This window comes from Zonotrichia albicollis, chromosome 5, assembly GCF_047830755.1.
Source record: "Zonotrichia albicollis isolate bZonAlb1 chromosome 5, bZonAlb1.hap1, whole genome shotgun sequence".
Classification (NCBI taxonomy): domain Eukaryota; kingdom Metazoa; phylum Chordata; class Aves; order Passeriformes; family Passerellidae; genus Zonotrichia; species Zonotrichia albicollis.
Genome location: NC_133823.1, coordinates 65,310,889 through 65,334,407, shown reverse-complemented (window position 1 = coordinate 65,334,407; position 23,519 = coordinate 65,310,889). Strand labels below are relative to the sequence as shown.

Below are 23,519 nucleotides of genomic sequence, written 5' to 3'. Positions count from 1 at the left end.
AGCACTGTCAGGGGAAAGGAACTCGCACACAAGGTGGTAACCTCCTACCAAGGAGATGCACGATCCCCTGGGCTTACCTACAGCTTTCAGGATGTCAGATTTGTTTTGCTGCCTTGTACTACTCTAAAATCTATGGCAAGAAACTTAGCTTTAAAATGAAGACTACTACATTTCTAACCTCCCCTCGCCGTTAGTCACCATTAGAACAGAATTAGGAAGTACCAGCCTGTGCTGCTTCCAAAATCTTGTACAAAAATAGATCATTATGTCCTTTGGGCAGTCTCAAAAATCTGCAGATCCTTCCTTCCCCTCTCACTTCCAACAGGTACAGTTAGGTGCCATTCCCAAGACTTGTGTCTTGGTCAGAACCATGGACAAATGAAGTTCGTCTTTATTTCCCCTGGAATCGCTGTTTGGAATCCATCCTGCTCCCACTCTCACTGACTGGATTTCTTTACATTTTCTTGTCCAAAGGAGATGCATGGCAGTGCAAACACAAAGCAGGTATGATGAGACTCCTGCCCACCCCTTCCCCAGACAGCAAGCCCTCACCCTGGCATTGCCCACAGCCTCCCAAGGCGCTATCTGCACGCACAGGACTCCACTGTCATGTTGGGGTACACCTTCAGAACCACGTTCTTGTTCTCATCAAAGAATAAAATACTGAGGGAAGACATTTTGTCAGGAACACAGCAAGGCTCGGGGATGCCGGGGACGACTCCAACGGCTCTCACAATGCTCTGGATGGTGGCGTGGTTGGATGGCTTCATGGCCTGCAAGAGAAAGACACGGCAGAACATGTCACTGCACCCACACTGCCATGGATTCACTACTCTACAATAACACTGCTTTGTCAAAGGGCCCTGTTGAGACCCCTTAGCTGGAACATCTGCAGCCAGTGGCACTGCTGAGGAAGTGAGCCTCCAAGACAGCTCTGCCTCATACTAAAGTGACATTTTTCTCAGAGGAGAAATTTCAAAGGGCAAAGTTCCCTAAATTCATAAAAAGGGACACCAGAGCCTGGGTTTGCTCTGAAGAGAAAGCCAATCTGCCTGGTAAGGTGACTGCTTGGTCACAAAACCAGAAGCCATTAAGGTGTTCACAAAAATAAAAAAAACAATGCAGAGAAATGAAAAGCACAAAAGTTTTTCTCTGAACCCTGAAATGCTTCCTGATCCAAGTATCTCTACAAGAGACAAGTGAGCATGAAAAATGCACAAGATACAGCTTTTAGCCAGGGACTTTTGCTTTGGCTTTTAGAGTTGTCCTTACACACACAATCTGGGAATCAAAACAGCTTAGTGTGTATCCCATCACATGTCCCTGAGAAACACACAGAACCATGTCATTTTGGTCAAATGTTCAACTTGAAGTTTTGCTGGAATAAGAGATGATTCGGTTCTGGGAAAAACGAGACAGTCTTAAGGGTTAGATATGGACCTGCAAAAAGAGCAGGAATAACTGTGAATTCCAGCTTGTCATCTCTTTTGCTCAGCACATTAGTACATGAAGTTTTAAGTCCCTATCTAAGCTGATCAAAAACATTTCTGTTGGTTTGCTTTGAATCCAAGAGTACCTATACCCCTCAGCAGTAGTAGCCAGGGATTTAAAAACAAGTTTTGGATTATCATACAACTCAGATTTCTGTATCATTTCTGTCTTCAAAGGGAAGTGAAAGCTCTGGTAGCCCCCAGCCACGTTTCCTTACTCAGCTGCTGGGCAGCATTCTCCCCAGAATAACTGGGGGCCCAACAGTTGTCCTGAGCCTGCTGATCACACGCCACAAGGCAGAACACCTACTGTCCTGCGGGGTGTCCTTGCAGCTGGGTTACAAGCAGGGCACAAAAGGCAGCTGTGAGCTCTCATTCCTAACAGGAGAACATCTCTGTGGCCCACAACCTCTATGCCAGGTCATGCTCCCAGCACAGGTGGGTTGGACAGCAGTCAAACCAGCTGGCTAGAACCAGGGCATGCCTAAAACATGCACATCTGGAGGTGTGGGGGGCACATCTGTTCTCCATTACCCACCAGGCTGCTAACTCTAGAGGCACACCCTCAGCAAGGGCACGTGAGGTACCCAGAGGCACAGAGTAGTCTGTCATTGCCTGAGGGCCAGGGTATCCCTCTGCAAACACACTCTCAGTAGCAGCAGATCCTGTGATGCCCAGCTTTGAAGCCCGCTCCTGCAGCTGGAGCTAGGCAAGTCTTCTCCTCCTCCAAGGAGAGGACCCCATCTTCTGCAGCTTGCTTTGCCTGGGCTCCATCCCCTTGAGTGCCATTCTTCCACCCACCACTTTCAAAGGGAGACTCCCTTGGCTCTGAATGCCACATATATTTTGGAACTAACTGCTCTGGCTTCTCTGTGGCAGGACCAAAGACTCTGGAATGAAAGGCTGCAGTGAGTCCAAGAGCTCTGCCTTTACTGATGTTTCCTGCAGCTGTTACTTGTGCATGCCCCTCATTTTAGGCCAGCCTCAAATCCCAGGTTTAAGCAGCCTCCAGGACCTCCTAAGAATGTTGCTAAGAATGACAATTCAGGTCACAGGGCTAGGAGCACATCAGCCTCCCCTGCTACTCTCATGCAATCAGCTCATACAAACCATGGGATATTTGGACAGTGAGTGGGCCTGGATCCATTGCTTTTGGATTCCCTCGGACATGGCAAACAAAATGCCCAGGTTATGGTAACAGACAGTGAAAAAGCATCAAACCTTTGGAATTGGGAATTGGCATTCTCCTGAGCAGTAATAGGCGTCGAAGGATTTGGGGGAAATAATCCACTCGCTCCAGCCGATGTCTGCAAAATCCACCTTGAGGTAGCGCCGGGCACAGCTCCTGGGCTCGTTCCACTGCTTCCTCCTCGCCTTCTTCAGTGTCTGCTCATCAAACTGCAGAGTCTGGCTCTTCTGCAGATGGCTCTTCCTCTGCTTCTTCTTGCTCCTGGCCCTGTCTGCCAGCTGTGGCTGGAAGGTCTTGTAGGGCCTCGTGCCCTCCCAGCTCTGCTCCTCCCCATACTGGTACTGGGCTCCTGGGAGCTCGTTGTTCTGCAGCGGCAACAGGACGTTTGCAGAGCGTCTCCTCCTCCTGTGGCCTTGTGGCTTGGGAAGAGCCCTGGCCAGAGGATGACGGTGTCCTCGCAGAGTGGACACGACGCTCTCAGGCTCGGAGATGGCGGAATCGTTGGCGTAAATCAGGATGTAGGGCTCGTGGGAGGAAGACGCCCTTTCCCAGGGATGATGGCCGGGCAGATCCATTTTAACGCTGATCAGCAGCTCATTGTTTTGCTTTGCCTCGTGCAGGAGCTGAGTGATGTCCTTCCACTGCCAGGAGAGGACATCCTGGTAAGCAGAGGAGACATTGATGAGGAAATGTCCCAGGCTCCGAGCCGGGCTCCCAGCTGAAGGAAAGGTCCAAACTGAAAGGTGTATCTGAATTTCAGGTTTCCTGTGCTGGTGATGGGAACAGCCACTGGGCTGGGAACAGTTCCACTTCACATGTAGCAGATCACCAATATAATAATACACTGAGGCTGACAGGACATTTTCAGACTCTGTGAGTGATGTCAGGTTAAAAACGTACACCTCCTGGCCCTCGGGGCTCCCTAGAAAAACAAGTAATCACGTAAGAATACGGGCATCTAAAAATGTCATCCAGAGGGGACACAGGGCTGCTCTGACAGCCTTTTGGTTAAGTCAGATACTAATCACACCTGAAGTTTCCCTCTACAGCAATCAGTTTCACTGGTCATTCCATACATTTAGTCATTCCATCCTGGACACCTCATCAGTTTTCATGCCAGAGTTAGAAGGTATTTACTCATACAGCTGAAGGCAGGCAGACGGTACTAGAGCAACCCCAATAGCGCAAAGAAAGCCAATCCAAAACCAGATTTGAGGGGTCGTGAGGTAGAACACATGGGGGACTCTAACCCCTACAAAGTGCAACAGCAAGGCTCAAGAGGAAGGTGTAATTTTTCTAAAAATCCCTGTGGGCGGCAGTTATGTCTGTCCTTCAGAGAAAAGAGAAATACAGATCAGAATGTTAGGCTGTAAAACCAGGCTGGCAGGGAAAACTCAAATACAGTGTAGCTAAGATATGCTCTGCAGCCCCCCCCCGCAAGGGGCTGGATACATCCTGACAAGAGAGGGGAAGGGGGCATGCAGAATTAAATGCTTTTTAATTTTAAAAAACAGCGTGTGAAAAGCCTCTCCAAAGGGTCAGTCCAAGCAATGAGAAGCACAGAGATGGCCATGGGCTAGAGATGACCCTGCCCAGGCAAGTGAAAACATCATTTTCAGCACTGATCTTTCACAGACATTGACAATTTCATGTCCTGTGCCTCCAGCCTGCAGTATCCCAGTGGCCAGTGCCACTCAGGTAAGTGTGGCAAATGCCTGGACTCTCCCTGTGCAGCCCCATCCCAATCCAAGCAGCTTCCTCCTCTTCTGAACACTTTTGTGTCATAGTATTCCAATCAGTACATTAAAAAAAGCAGGAAGAAAGAGAATCCTTCTCCCCAACTTAGCAGATGCACTGCTTCATGGAATTATGGAAAAAACTCCATGTTTTCTTCAGTAGAACAGGGCCAAAAGAGTGAAAAGGCCAAATAACCTAAGGAATAATCTTTGTTTACACATTCAGCCTCATCTGGCAGCAGAGCACATAGGTAACTTTCTAAGTGCTGAAAACTCACATACCACTATAACAGATGCCTAGGGAACTAGATTTACCTGGAATTCCATCCCACTTTTGATTCCTCAAGCCAAAACCAGCCCTTGATTATGCTTGCACCAGGCATACATAAGGACCTCATCTCTGCTTGGTATGTAACCACTGATGTAATAAGGTTATTACGCACATTACATTTGGGATGTAATAAGGTTAATACACACTTTGGCAGGGCACTGAGTAGATCAGTCTCAGGAGCCAGAATTCATGGTGTCTCATGGGCACCTGTTTAAGAAGTTATTATTTGCATCACTGCTGTATGCTGAAGGACAAGTTTTGATCTCAATTTTTATTACCAATGCCACTTCAAAAATTCTGCCTTTTCTAAACTGGCATATTGTATTGGAAGACAAAGGAAGCTCCTTTTGTTCATCAAGAAATTCTGGACAGCACGGGGCAGACGCAGAGGGAGTCTCTAGTTTTGGTTAAAAGCTAAATTTCAGCCTGCAGCTCTATGCCAAGACAAAGCACTTGCAGTAGATGGTGCTATTTTCCTACACAACCACCTCCAAGCTTCAGCAGCTCTGAATTCTCCCATCTTTCATCTGCAAAATCACCTCAAAAACAGTTACTAGTGGGCAGCACAGACATCTGTGGATCCACCAGATTCTGCACCACCCAACTGCATAACCTGGGGTTCCATCAAAATTTGGGAGCACTGGGTCCAGCACACCACTTGTGTGACACCAATACCTGACTCCCAGGTGTAAGCATTGCACTGAAATAAGTGTTCCCCGGGCTACAAATTACCCTTAAGCACATCAAGGAAGCTTTAAAATAACTACAAAAGCATCTTTTGCTCAGGAAAATTTCATTTCATTGAAATGAGACTTTGTTTTTGCTCTGCTGGAAACCATTCCAGACTGTTTACTCGAATCCAGCTCCTGGCACAGCAGCTGAAGTACTTGTAGCTGCTGGATCTTAGGGGCATGGTTCACACTTCCTCACCTCCCCACACCAACCCACAGCTGCAAGGAAGGCCTGTGACCGGCATTAAAAAACGTGTTTTTAAGGAAGTGCAGTAGGTCTGTCAAGACCGAGGTCGCTGGCACAGGCAGATTCCTGTCACAAGGGGGATTTCAGGCATCAATAAGCTGGAATGAATCTGCTAACATGTGGTGGTATGTTTACCTTTATAGAGGATGCCCTGACATTTTTATGGACTGCCAAATCTATCCCACGGGTGAAAAAGGATGCAATAACGAGGACTATTTAGTTATACAGTCACCATCAGCCATCATTTAAAGGAGGTATTAAAGAGGTGCCCTTGTGCCAGGGCCTGGTTAAGAATGGACTGGCGTTTCCGGTGTAAAATCCTGTTCTCATCACTTCACAGCCCATATACAAAAGTTCACTAGGAGCTGGAAACAGGAACAAGTTCCTCAACAAAAACAGATTTGGAAACCAGATTTTCTCTTTTCTCCCATCTTCCTCTTACTTGGCTGCTGCTTCCTAGTTACCAATTTGTGTTCTATGCAAAAGGAAAAGATGGGATGCAGTTCTCCCTTTTGAAAGAGCATAGGACCGGGTGCCAAACTGGTTTTACTAATTCTTTTAGCAAAACAGGTAACATCACAGCAGCTAGCAACTTGATATAAAACAGCAGCAAGTTCACCATGGACTAAAGCTATCAGCTGCTCAAATAAACACCTTGTGCAGAAACAGCAAAGCTGCACACCCAGGACCTAACTTACATGAGGGTTTCATGGTACGAAACCCACAAATCTGCACATTGCACAGCCTAAGTGTGCTGCACAGTGGCCACTTGATCTCTTCTCTCTATATTTTAAGCAGGAGGACCACAGCAGGTGAGAAGACTAAACACAACATCTAGCTCAAAGCTGGCACAAGCCAGGCAGGCTGAGGAGACACATCCACAGCAGACACAAATACGGGCAGAATCCTCACAGCCATGACTCATTGCACTTGGGCTGCTGGGGTGACAAGCAACTTGTGCACAGCCTGTGCTCTGATGCCACAGCTCCTCAGGCTGAAGCAATGTGTTCTAGAAACAGGGACCAGCAGGGAACTGTGAACACAGGTCGCTCACACGCATGGCACGGCTGTGAGACGCACAGTGACAGAAGCCAGAAAATTCTGTCCTGAGAGGCCCAACCTACAGATCCTGCCCATTTGCCTCAGAGGCTTGCAGATTTGGGCCCATCTGCCCAAATCTTAGCTTAATGTTTGTCAAGTTCCTGAAAAATACCAGGATGCTACTGCTTGCATTGTATTTACATGAGTGCAGCAAAAAAACCCAGCAAACCCCAAAACTGAAGAAACACACAGAAGGAAAAAACACAAGTCTCCTGACTGGATATTTATAAAGCTCTTATTGCAAAGAGCCCCTGATGCTCTGGTGCTCAGAGGGGCCAGCATTTGGCCTGGACGGGTTTCTGCAGGCTGATGGCAGCCGGTGAGCTCCGTTTCCCGTTTGCGTGGGCACTTCACACCACAACAAAGGAGAGAAAAGCCTTTGGAAAGGGAGGAGAACATATCTCTAAAACCACAAGAACTGGCCTAGGGGAAGGTGTAATACCTGAAATTACTTGAACTTCAGTCATTAAAAAAGAGTTTAAAGTAATTTCTGACTGTATAGCTTTACTATAACACCATTAGGAGGAGCTTCCAAACAAAGTCAGGACTCATTTGCAAGCCGTGTTCCTTAAGTGATGCTAGGATTAAAAATTCTTTCAGAAGCAAGCCTAATCTGCATTTGAGGCTTTTATCTTTCCGGTCTCTTTTATTTCTTCATGCTGTATGTGACCTCCAACTCCTGAGCCTGGGCAGCCACCAGCACACCTCCAGAGGCAGTGCTGAGAGTAAGCACATTTCTGCTCAGGTCTCGTCCAGGAGGAGAGACCAGTCGTGTACAGACACCCCTGCAGGACCACATCTCCAGAGTTCCCTTGCCAGAACTGCCCCAGTGCTCCACTGTGGCTCATGATCTTGCTATATGTCTTTTAGAGTGACAACGGATGGAAAACCACTCACTCGTGTGGCACCCACAGGTAAAGAACTGGAAAAGGCCTGTCCAAAGCAATACAAGGACTACCAAAGCTGTCCCAGAAATGTCCTGCTACAGCGAGAAGAGCTGCTGCAGAAATCACAGGCTGAACATCCCTCGACTCAAATACAGAGAAACAAATTAGAGCAGTCAAGTCCATAAAAGAGAACAGTACTAAAGTGTAACTGAACACAGAGAAAGATATATGTACATCCTCACTGCACTCCTCATGGAATTCAGGCCTGGGGTTTCTTTTCAGCTTTGTCACAGCCACAGGTTCCTTTTCCTGGGCTATTCAAACTGTACAATTATGCACCCAGGTAATTTAGCAAGATTAAGAGGAAACAAATTTGCCTGAATGATCACATGAACATTCATCAAAATGAATGGCCAAAAGCCCCAGCCCAAACAAGCAATAGTCCAGCCTGGTTGTGAAGTCTGGTGCATGAGAGATTTCAGGGCAGGAGGCTTCAAAGAGGTGCCACACAAGGCTGAAGCTCTGGTCCTATCCCCTCAGAGAACTGAGCAACAGAAAGAGAAACTTGCTTTTACCAGGAATGAGGATGCTTGTTTTGATCAATCAGTCTTAGCTGGGTTTTGCTGCCTGTTGGTTACAGGGCCACAGCTGCCACCTGCAACACCCTGTTCTCTGACCAGAAACAGGGACGAGCTTCAACAAATCCTACGAGCTTTTGGTCTCACCACACAACACTCCAGAGCCTCCAAAATCTGTCTGCTGGGTTACCTGGGAGATTGGGGAAGGGCCTTTCCCCTGTGCTGCAGAAGAAGCAGAAGCCCCTGCGGAGGAAAAGCAAGGACAGAAAGATTCCACAGCTACACTTGAGAGCTCAGAAAATTTGTGCTTCAGAAAAGGAAGAGTTTCTCTCCTGAAAATGTCAGACTAAATTGCAAGGCTAAACTGCAAATGAAACCACTGAAAATTTGCTTCAAGACCTCTTGCTGTAGATGGAGGAGACATGGGACAATTCTGGGGGAACTTCTGCTCCCAGCAGACAAAAAGCTGAGTCCTGAAGGGACTGGCAGAGGGACTGGTAAAATGTGAAGGAGCAACAGCAACATCACATATTAAATTAACTGATGCATCCCATTAAGGACAAGGGGAAGCCTGTGGGAGACTGAAATTGGAGCCAAGGAGTGCAACAGTGAAAGCAGAGGATCTAGAGACAAAGTAAAGGGGAATACTGCTGGATATGCCATGTTCATGGCAGGCCTTGTCAGGCAGTTGGGCCCAAGGAAAAAGACAGAAAAAGTCTTTCCATTGCACCCACCACCCTGAGGAACATCACATATAAGGGCTTTCTGGAAACAGATTTTCTGCCATCAAAAACCACACAAAATAAGCTGCTGCTGCCAACGGCAAGAGAAAGACAACAGCTAACTGGTTAAATATTTTGCATAAATAGTTAATAAAGTGTCAACAATGTTTAAAACCAATTTATTGCTTTGGCACTCGATCTGTGAAAGTATTGGAAGAGGAGGAAAGGGATTAGCAAGCAGTGTGTTTATAGGACTGCTGCCACTCAACATCAAGTGAGAGTACTAATATAATCAGAAAGACCACAGAGATGGGATTTCAACCAACAACATTCTAGGTTTAGAACAATAAATGGAATTTATCAGATAAATGCAACAGAGCAAATATTGCTCTGCTAGGGTCATTAACAACCTCTCCTTTTTTTAGGAGGGGGCCATAGTGAATATTACATCCTCCCCTCTCTTGGTAGGCTTAAGTCAGTGAGAGCCAGGGACATGAGACTTCACGAAGCAAACAAGCCACATTAGAAAGGCAAGAGAGCTCTTCAGTAAGAGCAGCAGCTGGGCAGAGTCCTGGCTCTCAATACTCCGAACCCCGGGCAAGTACTCCTCTAAAGCCTCTCCTGTGGACAGAGATACTTGCAGGGCTGAAACCTAAGACACCAAAGCCACTCATTCCTCATTGTATTTGATCTCTGCTCAGAGCTGCCTTATAAAAGACATTGTTGCTTTTGAAGAAGCAAGGGAGCCTGCCACCCACAGCTCTCTTTACTAGGACAGGAAGGACCTGAAACAAGTCACTGAACCTCACAGACAGCTCTCACTTTTACTGATGCCTGTCTAAGAAAAAGCCACTGGGTCAGTGCACTGGTGTAAAGAAAAGCAAGAGACTGGCAAATGGGGCTTCTGTGTGTGTGCCCTTACAGCTGTCCCACATGCAGCAAGGTTTTGGGGTGCAGCAGGTAAGGGAAGGACATTCCAGTGATGCTCATCTTTAGCTTCTGGCCATTCTATTTAGCCCTTGTGGAGCTCACATGCACAAAAACCACAAGAGGGAAGGGTTAGTTAGGGTTAGCACCAAAACAGTGACTTTTCTCTTTCTGCTAGGACATGGTTCTTTTGAGATGCTGGCATGTTAAACACATCCTCCTCCCTTACAGAAAATGTTTTTACATTTTCACTCATCTACTTGTGCATGCCAGTGTGTAATCACAGAGAGATGTAAGCGCCCCTTCCAAAGATGCCAATATAAAGTATTTATGACACCTAAGTCATGTTTCAGCTGACCTCATCTGCCACTGCATCTCATTGTCAGTAAACCCCAAGCCATGACACGACTCCGTCAGGTGCAGCTCAGCCCTTGGCTCCAACAGAAGTTACAGGTGCAGAACACCACATACACACGGGGGACTCTGGAGAAGATCCGCTAATTACTCCAGCTCCCTCGCATTGTACTCAGCTATCCTGATGACAGTGATGCTCGATGCAGAGCAGAAGTAGTAGGCAATAAAGTACAGGACATAACCTAACACACGACAGTCCCCCGCCGGAAGGGATACTCCTCCAATTCTCTCATTTCTCCCATTCACCGCGCTCTCCGGGCCCCAGCCCAGCGATGCTCTGACCCCGCGGTGCTCCCCTCTTTCCCCGGCCGCGGAGCGCACTCACCTGCGGGCAGCGGGCGGAAGCCGCGTACCGTGTTTCCCCGGCGGAGCCACGGCCCGGCCGGTGTCGGCGGGTCACGGTACTGCTCGTAGAGCCGCAGCATGTGCTCCGCCACTCTGTCGGCCGCCGCCGGCCGCCCGGGCCGCCGCTGCCCCGCGCCGTCCTCACCTGCGGCGGCCCGGGCGCGGCCGGCCCGCACGGCTCCCGGAGCGGAGCGGCGCCGCAGCCCGAGCCGGCGCGGCCGCAGCGCGTCGCCCAGAGCCAGGCACACGCAGCCCCATCCCAGGCACAGGCACAGCACCCAGCGAGCCGACCACGCCATCCCGCCCCTCGGCGCGGCCGGGCGAGCCCGGGACTGCGCGGAAAGCGCGCTCGAGGCGTTCTCCTCCCGGAGAAGGAAAAAAGGGGGAAAACGGGAAAAAAACCGACAAAAAAGCGGGGCGGAGGAAAGCTCCGCGGTGTGGACCGCCCTCCCTTGGCGACGGGGAGCGAGGGTTTAATTTTTTATTCCCAGCCGTGCAGGTTGCTGTCGGGGCAGAGGCGGCGGTGCTGCTGCTCCCGGCACGGCCGGCACTCGGTGCAGCCCCGCGGGAGAAACGCGGCGATCGCCCCGCCCGGCCTCGCTGCGACGGGGCCAAGTGCGGGGAGCCGCCACCCCAGGGGAGCGCAGCCACGGGACGGGACAGACGGATGGAGGGAGGGAGGGGATGCTCTGGAAACTCCATCCCCCTGGGCGGACGGCGATCCAGGCGGAGGACGGTTCCCTGCCCGCCTTCACCCAGCCCCTCCCAAAGGCCGTACCATAACGTGATCGCATTAAAAAAAGGGGGATAAAAAATCAGGAGTAGTAGCGCACTCACGCTTCTCCCCTGGAACGTCTGAAGGCTTGGCTGGGAGTGGAGCACATTCCACCGCGGGCAGGTGGCAGCGATGCTCACCGGGTTGTGCTGGGCTTCTGCCTGCCCCTCCTGAGTACCAGCGACGCTCAGAGACCCTTGGCTTCCCCAGCCTGGCCGGGTGTGGCAGAGGTGCCCTCAGCACCTGGAGCCCGTGGGAGCAGATGTGCACCTAGAGAAATCCTTCACTACAGCAGGGCACGGCAAGGTGTTCATTGCTCGGCTGAGACAATCCCATGGGCCTCCCGCATTTGCTGTCTTTCAGCACCAGAGGACAGAAACGCCTCACTTGCCCTTGGCAGTGCCACAGCCTCACACAACAGCCCAGCACACACGATGCTGTGCCTTACCAAAACTGCTTTGGAATAAAGAGGTGCCTCATCTGTACCTTGGGCAGGGAACACACGGGAGGTGGAAGAGGAGCCTCAGTGCAGTGTCACAGTTTATAAACGTGCTGGTTCCCAAGATCAGCTTGGTTTCTAAGCTGAAGAGGGGAGACGGTAAGATTGGCCTACAGACCAGCACACTGAGCTTAACACATGGCATTTTCAGCACGGGGCATTCGGCTTTTCCACGGGCTACAGCAAGTGTATCATTATCCAGCCCCAAATAGAATGCTACGACACTTTATGTACTGCCTCTCAAATTACACTGACATTAGAACTGTTATGCACTGTACAAGCCCATCTGTAACTACAAGAGGCGAGTGCCCACCAGCAGGCAGGGAGGAAAGTGAAGATTCTCAACAGCACAGTAGTGATTTTTATATGCTCCCACATTTGAAGGCTCAGATACAGCCCCTGGCAATGACTCATCCTCTAACAGTGCTGAGGCACCAAAGCTGCCATATGCATCTCCAAATCCTATCCATAGATGTGGAAACACCATGTCACTATCCATGCAAGTAGTACCATTACCTCTACTTCTCACTAGATAAGAAATACACACTAAATGCAATATAAAAGCTAACAATACAAGTAAACATAATGAATAAGTTCATAATGAAAACATTAAGGTATAATTGCTTTTTTTTGGACACAAGTAATAAAACCAATGTGGATCTGTGCAGAAAGAAAACAAAATTATTTAAACTGATGGCTAAAAAATTCAGCACAAGCAGCAGTCCCTGGCTTTTATCCACGGCAGAGCTGTCAGTCCCAAAGAAGCATCTCCATGCAACTGGAAATCACCATTTCAGGATAGTTTTCAGGACAGGATTTCAGTTTTTTCCTACTGTTGGAAGAAGCAACATAAAATAAAAATCCCCAAGCAACAACACACCACAAGTCTTTAAATAAAAACTGGCATAACTGAATCCTGTAATACACCTACAGCACCAAGCCATTTGCTGGAAGATGTCATGTTTTGCACATCTCCAACATCTGAGCAGCTTCCTGACTCTTGAGATCAGATCACTGTAAATCAAGAATTACCTGAGTTGAAAAAAAATTAAATAAACCCTCAGAGACACTGTGTACCTGTTACACCATTCTCAAGCAAAAGGGGATTAGACAAGAACTACTTTTAGTTCAACATGGAAGCTCAAGCACCCTGTGGCTGAGCTTTTATTTAAAATCCTTTGAGTGTTAGCAGAAAGCCCTGCTTATATAAAATTAACCCCAAATTTGGTTCCCAGAACCTTACCCCAGCACTTGACTGCAGCTAAGTGTCTAAAATAGAAAGTTAGCCCTATACAAGCCTGTTGCAGCCAGCAAGGAGAGAGAAGGAGGACACTGCATGTGAAACAGAAAGGAAAAAGTGACTTCTCAGGGCATTAGGAGCCTTCTCTGAATCCCCCTTTTCAAACAGCTGCTGCAGGCACACACAGGGTTTCAGAAATTCCTCACTTTATGGGCTGTCCCTGTGACATATCAAAACACTCATTACACAGAGTTCTGCAGCTTGCAAAGTTTAGGAATATCCCCCACTCCATGAGATTTTAAAATGCCAGAGCCTTGTGGGTGCACCATCCAAACCAAACCAATCCAGGAACTCCTCTCCACAGCTGACAAACTTTCACACCTGACCTCCAAGAGAACAGTGCTTCTGTGCCTCTCTGCTATTCCTTTTCTGCTTCTTCCATACAAGTGCTGCAAACCAGTTATCCAGACATATCCTGCCCTCCAGCTACAGCCAGCACAACTCCAGGCCCTATTGGGCCTGAGCAGCTCCATCCTTATCACCACAGTCTCCAGCCTGTGCAGCACCCTGGCCTTTTCATTCCTTAGCACCTGGCAGAGAGCAGGCTTCAATCCAAATTAAGTTTGTTTAAATGATGAGCAAGTCCTGTGCCATTGTCAGGGCCAGCCTCACCACTCCCCAGCAGCCCCTTCAAAAGTGCTATTTCAAACCTCCACCAAAGCTTCAAGGTTTATCACTTTCTCAGAGCTTGCCACAGAGTGCACAACCCAGTAACTCTGTGGCTATTTGTTCCCTTTACACAAGCACTCGGAAGTCCTGGGGAACAGGAAACCACAAATACTCCTGCTAGAGGAAATGAAATAATTACATATTTGCATAACAAAGTGATATTAGCAAAATCTGTTCAGCATGTGAAGGCTACCCCCACACTCGTGCTGCTATTTGCCTGGCTCTCAGCTGCTGCAGAGCTCACTAGGCACAGCAATCTCTGCTGCCGTGGCTCCTGCATCCAGCTCTCCTGGCTGTCATTTGGAGAATTCCCCACTGCAGCTCCGCCCCACCAGCCCTCCACACATCTGTTTGGCTGTCTCAGAAGGGCTTCTGTGTGCTCTGCCATGGCAGGGCTCCTGACACCGACTCTTTGGGGCAGTGGCACCAGCTCTGCCCAGCCGTGTGTTCCCAGCCCCACAAGGCCACCCCTGCTGCTACCAGACCCCAAACCCTGGCTCAGGTGTGCTGTCCTGCATCCAGGGACCTTGTCTCATCTCCCTGGGGTGATCTGCTCTGCAGGACCACCGAGCCCTGGTCCATAACCCTTCCTTGCATCCCTGACACACACACATTCCAGGTACACCAGGTATCTAAGCAGCTCCTCATCCAGCACTGCCTGAAACCACAGGACTGATCCAGCACTGCCTGGAACCACAGCACTGATCCAGCAATGCCTGGAACTATGGGACTGATCCAGTAATGCCTGGAACCACAGCACTGATCCAGCAATGCCTGGAACCACAGCACTGATCCAGCAATGCCTGGAACCACAGCACTGATCCAGTAATGCCTGGAACCACAGCACTGATCCAGCAATGCCTGGAACCACAGCACTGATCCAGCAATGCCTGGAACCATGGGACTGATCCAGCAATGCCTGGAACCACAGCACCGATCCAGCAATGCCTGGAACCACGGCACCGATCCAGCAATGCCTGGAACCACAGCACCGATCCAGCAATGCCTGGAACCACGGGACTGATCCAGCAATGCCTGGAACCATGGGACTGATCCAGCAATGCCTGGAACCACGGCACCGATCCAGCAATGCCTGGAACCATGCCATCCATCCAGCACTGCTCAGAACCGTGGCACCAATCCAGCAATGCTCGGAACCATGCTCCATGGACCTAAACACCCCACACTGGCCCTCCCATGACTGGAACCAAGGAGGCAGGTGCTCCTTGTCATGCTCACGCCCATGGCCCCAGAGGTGCACACAGGCACGAGGCAGGCCGAGGTGGGAAGCCCCGAGCAAACCCCTTTGTGCACAGCCATTCCCTGTATCCCCCGTGCTGCCTTTTCCAGCTGGGCTGGGTGTTTGCTCAGGTGGCCAGCAGCAGCCTTCCCCTGGAGGGGCCCTCCAGCAGCATTTCTTCTCTCAGGCCCCGGGATCACACGTTTCTCTCACCACAGAGAAGCTTTGCTGCAGGACCTGTAAGAACTCTGCCTGGAGGCAAGCTGGAATGAAGCGCGCCCTGAGCGAACAACAGCCAGGGAACAAGAACCGTGTTCCCCTTCCGTGCAAAGCCTGTTCTGTACACACAGCTCATCTGCGTGGCCGCAGCCCCTCCAGCACCTGTGTTTTTGTTTTCTTTGCAGTGGGAACTGTGGCTTGGCCTGCACTGCTTGTCCCTGCCTGCCTCGCACAGAACTGCCCAAAGGTTTCAGTCATCTGTAATCTGATTTCTGGGTGTGGGGAAATGGAGCTAAGGGTACAGCTTCCCCAGCTGCCTCTTCCACAGAGCGCCAAAAAGAGAGCATCTAATGACCAAACACGTTCTACTAAATAACAACCCTGCTGTGAATGTGCTGGTGGCTCAGCAGAATGAAGCTCTTCAGCACCAACCTCCTGCTACTTTCCAGCTTCACTCTGTGATCCAAAGCAAACACCACAACAACAGATCTCCATGTTCTTGCAAGACCAAAGATTCAGATGTCACATAAAAAGAACGAAATTATGATTTTGGGGGGGTGCTGAAGAAAGAGAAAAGAACTGAAAACATATACAGGCTAATACAACCTGCAGACCTTAACTGATGCACACAGTTCAGATGTGCTGGAAAAAGACCTACATCTCTCCCCTCCGGTAAGAAATCTATATTTCCAGGGATCCACTTGCCCATCAATGTCCAAAATCAATTCCCTTAAGGCAGCGTGCAAACCCTGTACCAGTGGTAAATGTCACAATTGGTGACAACACCAGAATCTCCTTTTGGAAAAAACCTTGGACACTTCCATGCACCTTATGTTTACAGCGAGAAGTCGTTTTGGGCTGGACAGTTGGCATTTGCTTCTGCTAAAGAGCCACAAGGCCTAAGAATACACACAAGAAGCTTTCATGTGGTTATCAGTCCTTGGAATGCTCCTCTCTTGATTACTGTGCATATCCACTTCACTTGGGTCTGATCAAGGCTGAACAGTGACAAGAGCTTGGGAACAACACCCAGTGACATTTCAGGGAAACGGAGTGTAAGGCTGCCACGTTACCTTCTTATGCTCTGTCCTGTTTGTCTAAGAAAATCAACCTTTCCTTTAGAATGCAAGCCAGACCACAGGAGGGTTTGGGGACAGATTTCCACTTAGGGCAGAGCCAGAGCTTCCTCCAGTTACTATTGGCAAAGGATAACAGCATGTCACCTGGGAGCTTCCATTTTGTGGTCATGCTTTGGATGTCAGAAGGGACACAACAGCAGGAAGGCAGCTGGCATACAGGTGGGCAGGGAAGCAGATGGGTTTGCTGAGCAGCCAGCACTCCTGAGCATGACTCCTGACTACCATTCCTTCAATGCAGTTCCCATAGCTCACATTTTGAGCATCCTATAAGACATGGATGATTTTTATAAAAATACTTCCTTTTTACTAATGAGATATAAGGATGAGCAGTGAAATGATTAATCGCAAGACATTTACACAGAAAGAAAAATTAACTGGCGTTACATGGGAGAAAAGATCAATAATCCAAAATAAGGGGAAAGATGGCAATATTGAACAAGAACTTTTTACTGAAACAATGTTTTGTACGTGGTCAAATTACTTGCAGATCTCTGCTGCAGTACAGGAGATGAGTAGATTCAGCTCGGCGTACTGAGGAATTTTTCAACCAAATGTTTATTCCAAGACCCTGATTGCTCAGACCTCACCAAGGATGTGGGAAGTGCAGTTGCAAACCCGTTCTTCACTGGATCTTTAATTACTGACATAGATTAGGCAGCAGAGCCTGGAAAATGCAGCCACAAAAGCCAGTAATCGCAGACCCACCCTGAGCTCATCAGGGGCTGTTCTCTGCCTCTTCCTGCTCCTCCCTCTCCTTACAATTTTAGAGATGCCAGGTCTTTCCCAAATAGCAGTTTTGGAAGCTTTTATAAGGAGTTAAAGCAGATGTCCCCCCATCCCATCAGCTCTGTTTCCTGCAAGTCAATCACCAAGAAACAGCCTCTGGCCTCCTGGGCACAGGCATGGGCACGGCCACAGCTATTTCCATTCTTTCCTGGTGGAACTCAGAGGGAAAGCAGTTCCTCAGACACCTGTGTGTGGCAGCAATCACAGCAGCAGCACCAGGAGCAGCACACAGGCCTCTGGCTGATGCCCAGACACCAAACCATACAATACAGGGAGGGCAGGATAGCATATTCCCTAAGTCACAACTCTTTCTCCCTTAAGATTTTAGTCATCTGTAGTTTCCATTTCCCTACTGCAAATATAAAGGGTTAGTTTATCTGAAGTTGTAAAAAGCCCATCTTCTCTCAGAAGAGATTTGATCTTTCTTATGAGATTGAAGTTGAAACGGTAAAAAAGAGATAAATTTAAAGAAAAAAGCAGTATTTGGTGCAGTTAAAGACAAGCCAGATGTGGAACCATACATCTTCAAATTAAACATTTACAGAGTTGGCAGCAATGGATTTTACATCTCACACATGCAAACATCGAGTCTGAATGTACTCTCTTCTCCCTACCTATGCATCTATCCAACAACTAGCTTGCTCCCTGTTGCTTTTTGCATTCCTAGGGATTATCCCCTGGACTCCTACATGGCACCTCCTCACATCAGCACAGTGTCCTGCTTTCATTTCCCAAAGATGTGAAGACTGTAACAAAAATCCTGGATGCCCAATGAGAGACAGCAACGCACGTGATCAGGAAGTGAAAAATCTTCAACAGTCAGGGCATGCTACCTGTGAGTGCAGACATCAAGCCTCACACATGGGGACCACCACTATGCCAGAAGAATACAGAGCCACTTGTAAATGTTGAGAAGATATTTTTCCCCCATATGGCTCCAGCCACAGGCTGGGAGCAACAGCAGCCTGCCTTGGCTTTGTTCTCATCAGGCTCTCCAGTTTCACCCCTTTGACACCCATTTCCCCAAACTGTGCCCTGGAAGCTGGTAGATCACAGTGACAGCTGTCTGTCACATGTGAGCTGCTCCTGTCACCAACTCCATGGGATCCACAGAGTATCCCATGCCTTCCAGAGGCTTTGGGCTGGACTCTGGGGTTACCACCCCTCTCCCCTGCATGGGGTCACTGCTGCCTTTGTGCTCCACAGGAACAGCTGGAGCTCTGTTCAGCTCCCACTGCCTCCTTCCCTCTCCAGCCCTGGATGTGTGGGCCTACAGCAGATCTCCTCACTGCTCTTAAACCCACAGAGTAGAGCAGGGAAGGGAGAAGTTGCCTTCTGCCCCACGTTGAGAATGACTTGCTGGCCATGACTTGGCCTGCAGGTCCTTACAGATTACCAGATTGTATCTCTGAATACACCCAAGAACACAAGGGGAGGGAATTCCAACCCCAGCCAGCGAGTGCCTGCCAGGTGCTCGCCCACAGCAGCAGCGTGAGGAGAAGGGCAGAACAAGGGGATGGTTCCTGTGATAACCGTGCCCAAGGTGCCGCTGCCCAGCGCCCACGGGTCCCGACCGGGCCGCCCTGCTCAGCCTGATGCGTGCTGGGCCCAGAGTAAATGAGTTTCACTGCTGATGAGATAAAGGAGGGACTTCATTTCATTAGTCCAGGGGAAAATCTAGGAGCCAGGTGCTCCAGCAGAACAGCTCCTTGCCTGGCTCTGGTTTAGAAAACAGCATGCACACATAAGAAAAACAGAAAATGCAGCAGTCACGAATGAAGCCTGAGGACATAACAGCACCCAGCTCACAGTTTCACAAACAGCACACCTAGCACACTGCCACAGAAAACCAATAAACCAGGCAGTTCACACAGAACCCAGAGTGCCATTCCACTGCAAGACATTCCCTCCATCCTCCTTCATTAGGAGAGGCGCCCCAAGTACAGTTCATCAGACAAGGGAACCCAAACTTGGCCTTTCGCTGCACTGCTTCATTCAAAACACTTTTTTTGCTATGGTTTGATAAAGTGAACATTCTCCATTTTCTTTGAACAAACTGTACTACACTTGTTTCTCATCAGATTACATAAATTAGCTGAGAGGGAATGGATTCAATTACAGACCAGATTCCAGACCTCTTAAGAACTGACTGCCTAACACATTCCTTTCATTTAACAAACTGGAACCAAATGAGGATTATCTCATATAAATAATACTCCCTCGATAGGGAGATGCAGTAAAATGGCAAAAGTACTCAGAGGAACCACGCAGATCAAATACAAGAGCCTCTGATATTACCCTCTGGATTTGAAGTATGAACATCACATAAACTTCATTGTTCAGTATTTTTGCTTTGTATTGGGAACAAGAATTTGATTCAAAGGCTTCAACTCAAGACAAAGTTTCATGTCTTCTGACAGCCTCAGACAGCCAAGGGAAAAATGTGTTTCAACAAAGTAGGCCTTTCCACATTGAAAAGATAATTTGATATCTCTGCACGCCATACAAACCTGTCCTGAAAAACCCAAGATTTACAGTCTCCCAAGTGACTCAGAGTAAGCATGACCAAAAGCAAGGGCTTTACAGTGCTCAGAAGTGAGGCAGCTTCCCAGACACTCGCTCTTTAGGGAGGCAGCACAATGGAACAACTGAACCTGCTAGGGCAGCTCTCAGGAACAACCCATCCTGACAGTAACACTTGCCCGGCCTTTCAGCCTGAGCACCACACAGGCCACCTCTAGTGAGAATTTTTTCTATCTGCCTAAACACATGAGCAGCCAGGGAAGAAAATGGCAAGGGAAAGACTTGGATTCGGAGCTCAATAAAGGACTGAAAGCTGAAGGCACAATGTTATACAAGGTGTCAATTATCACATTAGCAAACAGTGCTCTGGACACGGTTTGAAGGGCCTGGATAGAACACAGAGGCAGATTACCTGTGAGCAAATGCTTTTTAGATTGCTAAAGAATGGCTGAAGACAGTTTTGATGTCAGCCCATGCAATTACAACTTGTCTAATCCTCCAGCTGTATTTAACCTGGCATGCAACTACAAACCCCAGATTCAGCAGGTAAGCCTCACACATCAGACTCGATCCAAGAAACAGGATGTTTTTACCCACTCTGTGAAAAGGTTTCCAGGGGACATGGCAAGTTCTCTGCCAACACCAATCCTTAAATCAGTGCAGTACTAGCCAAGCCTTTCTTCCTGGGCTTCTTCTTACCTGTCCCTCCATGTGTCTAAACGCTTTCTCAGTATTTTAGGAACCTCAGTAACTACTGTGCACACACAGACATAAATAAAGCAAACAAACTGTCCTGGCACTTAATGTGAACATCCCTTTACTTTCAGTGGGAAGGTAAAAATGTAGTTTGGCATGTGCTACATTCCACCCTATAAAACCCCAGACACGGGAGATGCTCTACTCCCCCTTCCTCCATCTCTTTAAGGAAATAAGTTAAATGAAACATCACCTGAAGCTACATTCTTCCTCTAGAAGGGATGAACGTGCTGACCTGTCCATCGAGCCTGCAGTGTGCCCTAGTTTATACCCAGGGAATGGCAAAAGTGGTTGAAGCATACATGAAATGAGACTTCTTCCACTCAGCAACTCAGGACTAAGCAAACCACTGAGTACAAAGAGGACAATTTCCCCTTTGATGGATGTGACAAGAAGAATTTTAAAAGGCTTCTTTTATTAAAAGGTTCCTAATATGTAGAAAGGACTACTCATGCAAAGCAGACACAAAGTTATGTTCACACCTGTTCTTATTTCAATCCTAAACAGAAATTGTCTGCTTACCCCTGAGATCTAAAAGCACAAAATCCCGATTTTTGCTTCCCACCTCAACTGTGTTGAGAGATTTCTGTGTCTCTCTCTGCTGAGTGACCCCTGAACAAAACACCCAGACCCCTCACCAGCCACTCTGGCCCCTCCAACCCTCTGACCTGCCTGTGAGCTCCGTAAGGAACACGAGGCAGTGATGTGATTTACAGAAAATGCTCTCAGAAAATCAAGAAAGCACATTATCTCCTCCATACCCTCAGCCTGGTCACCGGGAGCCTGGTGACTGCACATAGCTGTTGATAGCTTACTTTCTAAGCCATGGGAAGAGGAGACTCCCATAAGGATGCACTTGGGAAGGCTTTTCCCACAGGCCCCAGGCTGTATCTGCTACATACACAATACTCAAACAGGCCAATGGACACCTTGGACACCTATTTTTGAGCAAGGGTGGTTTGCCTGGCCATCTGCAGTGCTACTGTCCATGCAATGCCCACGCCAGAAAGGTAGGAAGAGTGAGAATGCTATTTTATTTGGAATGCCCCTCAGCAGCCAAAGCTGAACTGACTCACCCTCATGTTCACAACAGAGTTTCTTCAGAAAGGTGTTGGGCTGGGAGCTGGTTACTGCACACCTCTGCTGTGTCCTGACCAGAGCAGGCAGCAGGCTTCCCCAGCCCTTTCTCTTCCAAAACACCCCCTGCACTGTTTCAGTTCTAACAGCCAATGACTTCCATAGCAAACATCTGATACTTTAAACACAAGGAAACAAAGGACAGAGCAAAATCTGATAAAACATCCAGAAGCAATGCTGATTAGGGCAGGGCAGCTGAATAGAGCTAGGCTGGCAGAAGGCAAATCTTTATCTCACATTACCACACTCAAAAAGCAAAAAGCACCACTAGAACAGAAGGGTTGTTGCATCCAGGAATCCACAGAGAAAACCCTAAGGGCAGAAAGCAGAGGTCACTATGCAGGTGAGGCATAAGAGTATCTGTTAGCTGCACACGTGTTTGTTTTTATTCAACTGAAATCAAGTGATACTTCTTTACTGAACATGGGAAAATGGAAACAATACCACATGGAACCTTTTCAAAACCAATTTTTTATTTTAACAGCAGCAGATTTCTAGAGAGTGTAATGGTTTATCTGGCAAGCCTTTGTTTTACTTGAGACACGTTTCCTTTTCCAATTTCACGTTTAATTCCTTCAAAACATGTGTTACTCATTTTGCAGTTTTGTAGCCTTGATGCTGCTGATGAGAAGAGCCAGAAGAACCTCCTGCAGTACTTCTGACCATCTTGAAACACAAGTCTCCTCCCTATCCTCAGCACCTCCTTTTTTGGGGCAACTGATTTATGCCTCTGCAGAGCCAGGTACGAGCCCAGAGGAAAAATAAGAGGAAAAATAGAGTAAGGACACTACATCTGCCACATACACAGTACTCAGTACCATGGGCAGGCATAAGGGCAGCCAGGCACCTGAGAGGGAATCACAGCTTTAAAGCAATGCTGTGACTCGAGCAGTGCTGTCCGAGCACTCACACTGCGGTGCCACCTGCCATGGCCAGCACAAAGAGAACCCACCAGCACCCACTGCTTACAAAGCAGCCTTCTGGAAACCATCCAGGCAGTGTGAGCTACACATCATCCCAAAGCTCCAGCAACCAGCATCACCTGGCAGCCCCTGCGAGAGCAAGCAGAATATCGGAAGGGCCACTCATTACAGATCACATTTCTGAGGTCTGCCCCTCAAAACTACCTGTCTGTGATGCTTCTCCATCTGTAAACATCACTTCTCCCCTCACCTGTGATTCATTTCTAATCACCCAGAAATATTCACTTATTCAACTAGGAATCAGCTGAATTTTCTATATTTCTTTCCAACTTTAATTGTCACACCTTTTTGCCCTGACAGGATTTGTACTAATTTGCACTTTTTCCTCCCAAAACGATACAGCTGTTGACAGCAAAGTAACTGAGAGAATAAATATTACAGGAAATTGATAAAGAGGGAAATCATGTCCCAGAAGTCTCCTCTTTGTTCCTCTGATTTGTCTCTCACACGACAAATTCTATTAAGTGCAAAGATTGTGCTTCGTGTCCACCCTTGAGTTTTCAGGAATTTATATGGCAAAAGGTGGAAAAGCTTTTGTTTGTGATGGGGTTGGAAAAGCAAGTGTACCTAGAGCTTTTAGGCCTAAGGACTGAACCTATTTATCACTGAAATAAAGTGACTTATACTTACTGTAATTTTGAGCAAAACAGAGTACAAAAGTAGCATTGATTTGGAAGGGAGCTACGACAATGACCATGCAACACTAAGTTTCCTTTCCCTGCTCCCTGCTCAGACCCTAGAGGCATGCAGAAGTGAGGTTTCACCAAGAACTGCAGAGCTCTTGGAGTTTCAGTG

At 48.3% G+C, this 23,519-nt stretch overlaps 2 protein-coding genes across 2 annotated transcripts in view; both read right to left on the bottom strand.

Annotated features, from left to right (window-relative positions):
- LOC113459109 (ALF transcription elongation factor 1) overlaps positions 1 to 23,519 on the bottom strand; it is a 107,655-nt gene that overhangs the window by 31,689 nt on the left and 52,447 nt on the right. The window lies entirely within an intron of this gene.
- On the bottom strand, positions 212 to 11,449 carry BMP3 (bone morphogenetic protein 3). Its single transcript, XM_005485640.4, has 3 exons — positions 10,679 to 11,449; positions 2,712 to 3,601; positions 212 to 773 (listed from the first exon to the last, which is right to left on the bottom strand). Exons 1-3 carry the CDS (start codon positions 10,995 to 10,997, stop codon positions 582 to 584), a joined length of 1,401 nt encoding a protein of 466 aa, XP_005485697.2. The 5' UTR covers positions 10,998 to 11,449; the 3' UTR covers positions 212 to 581.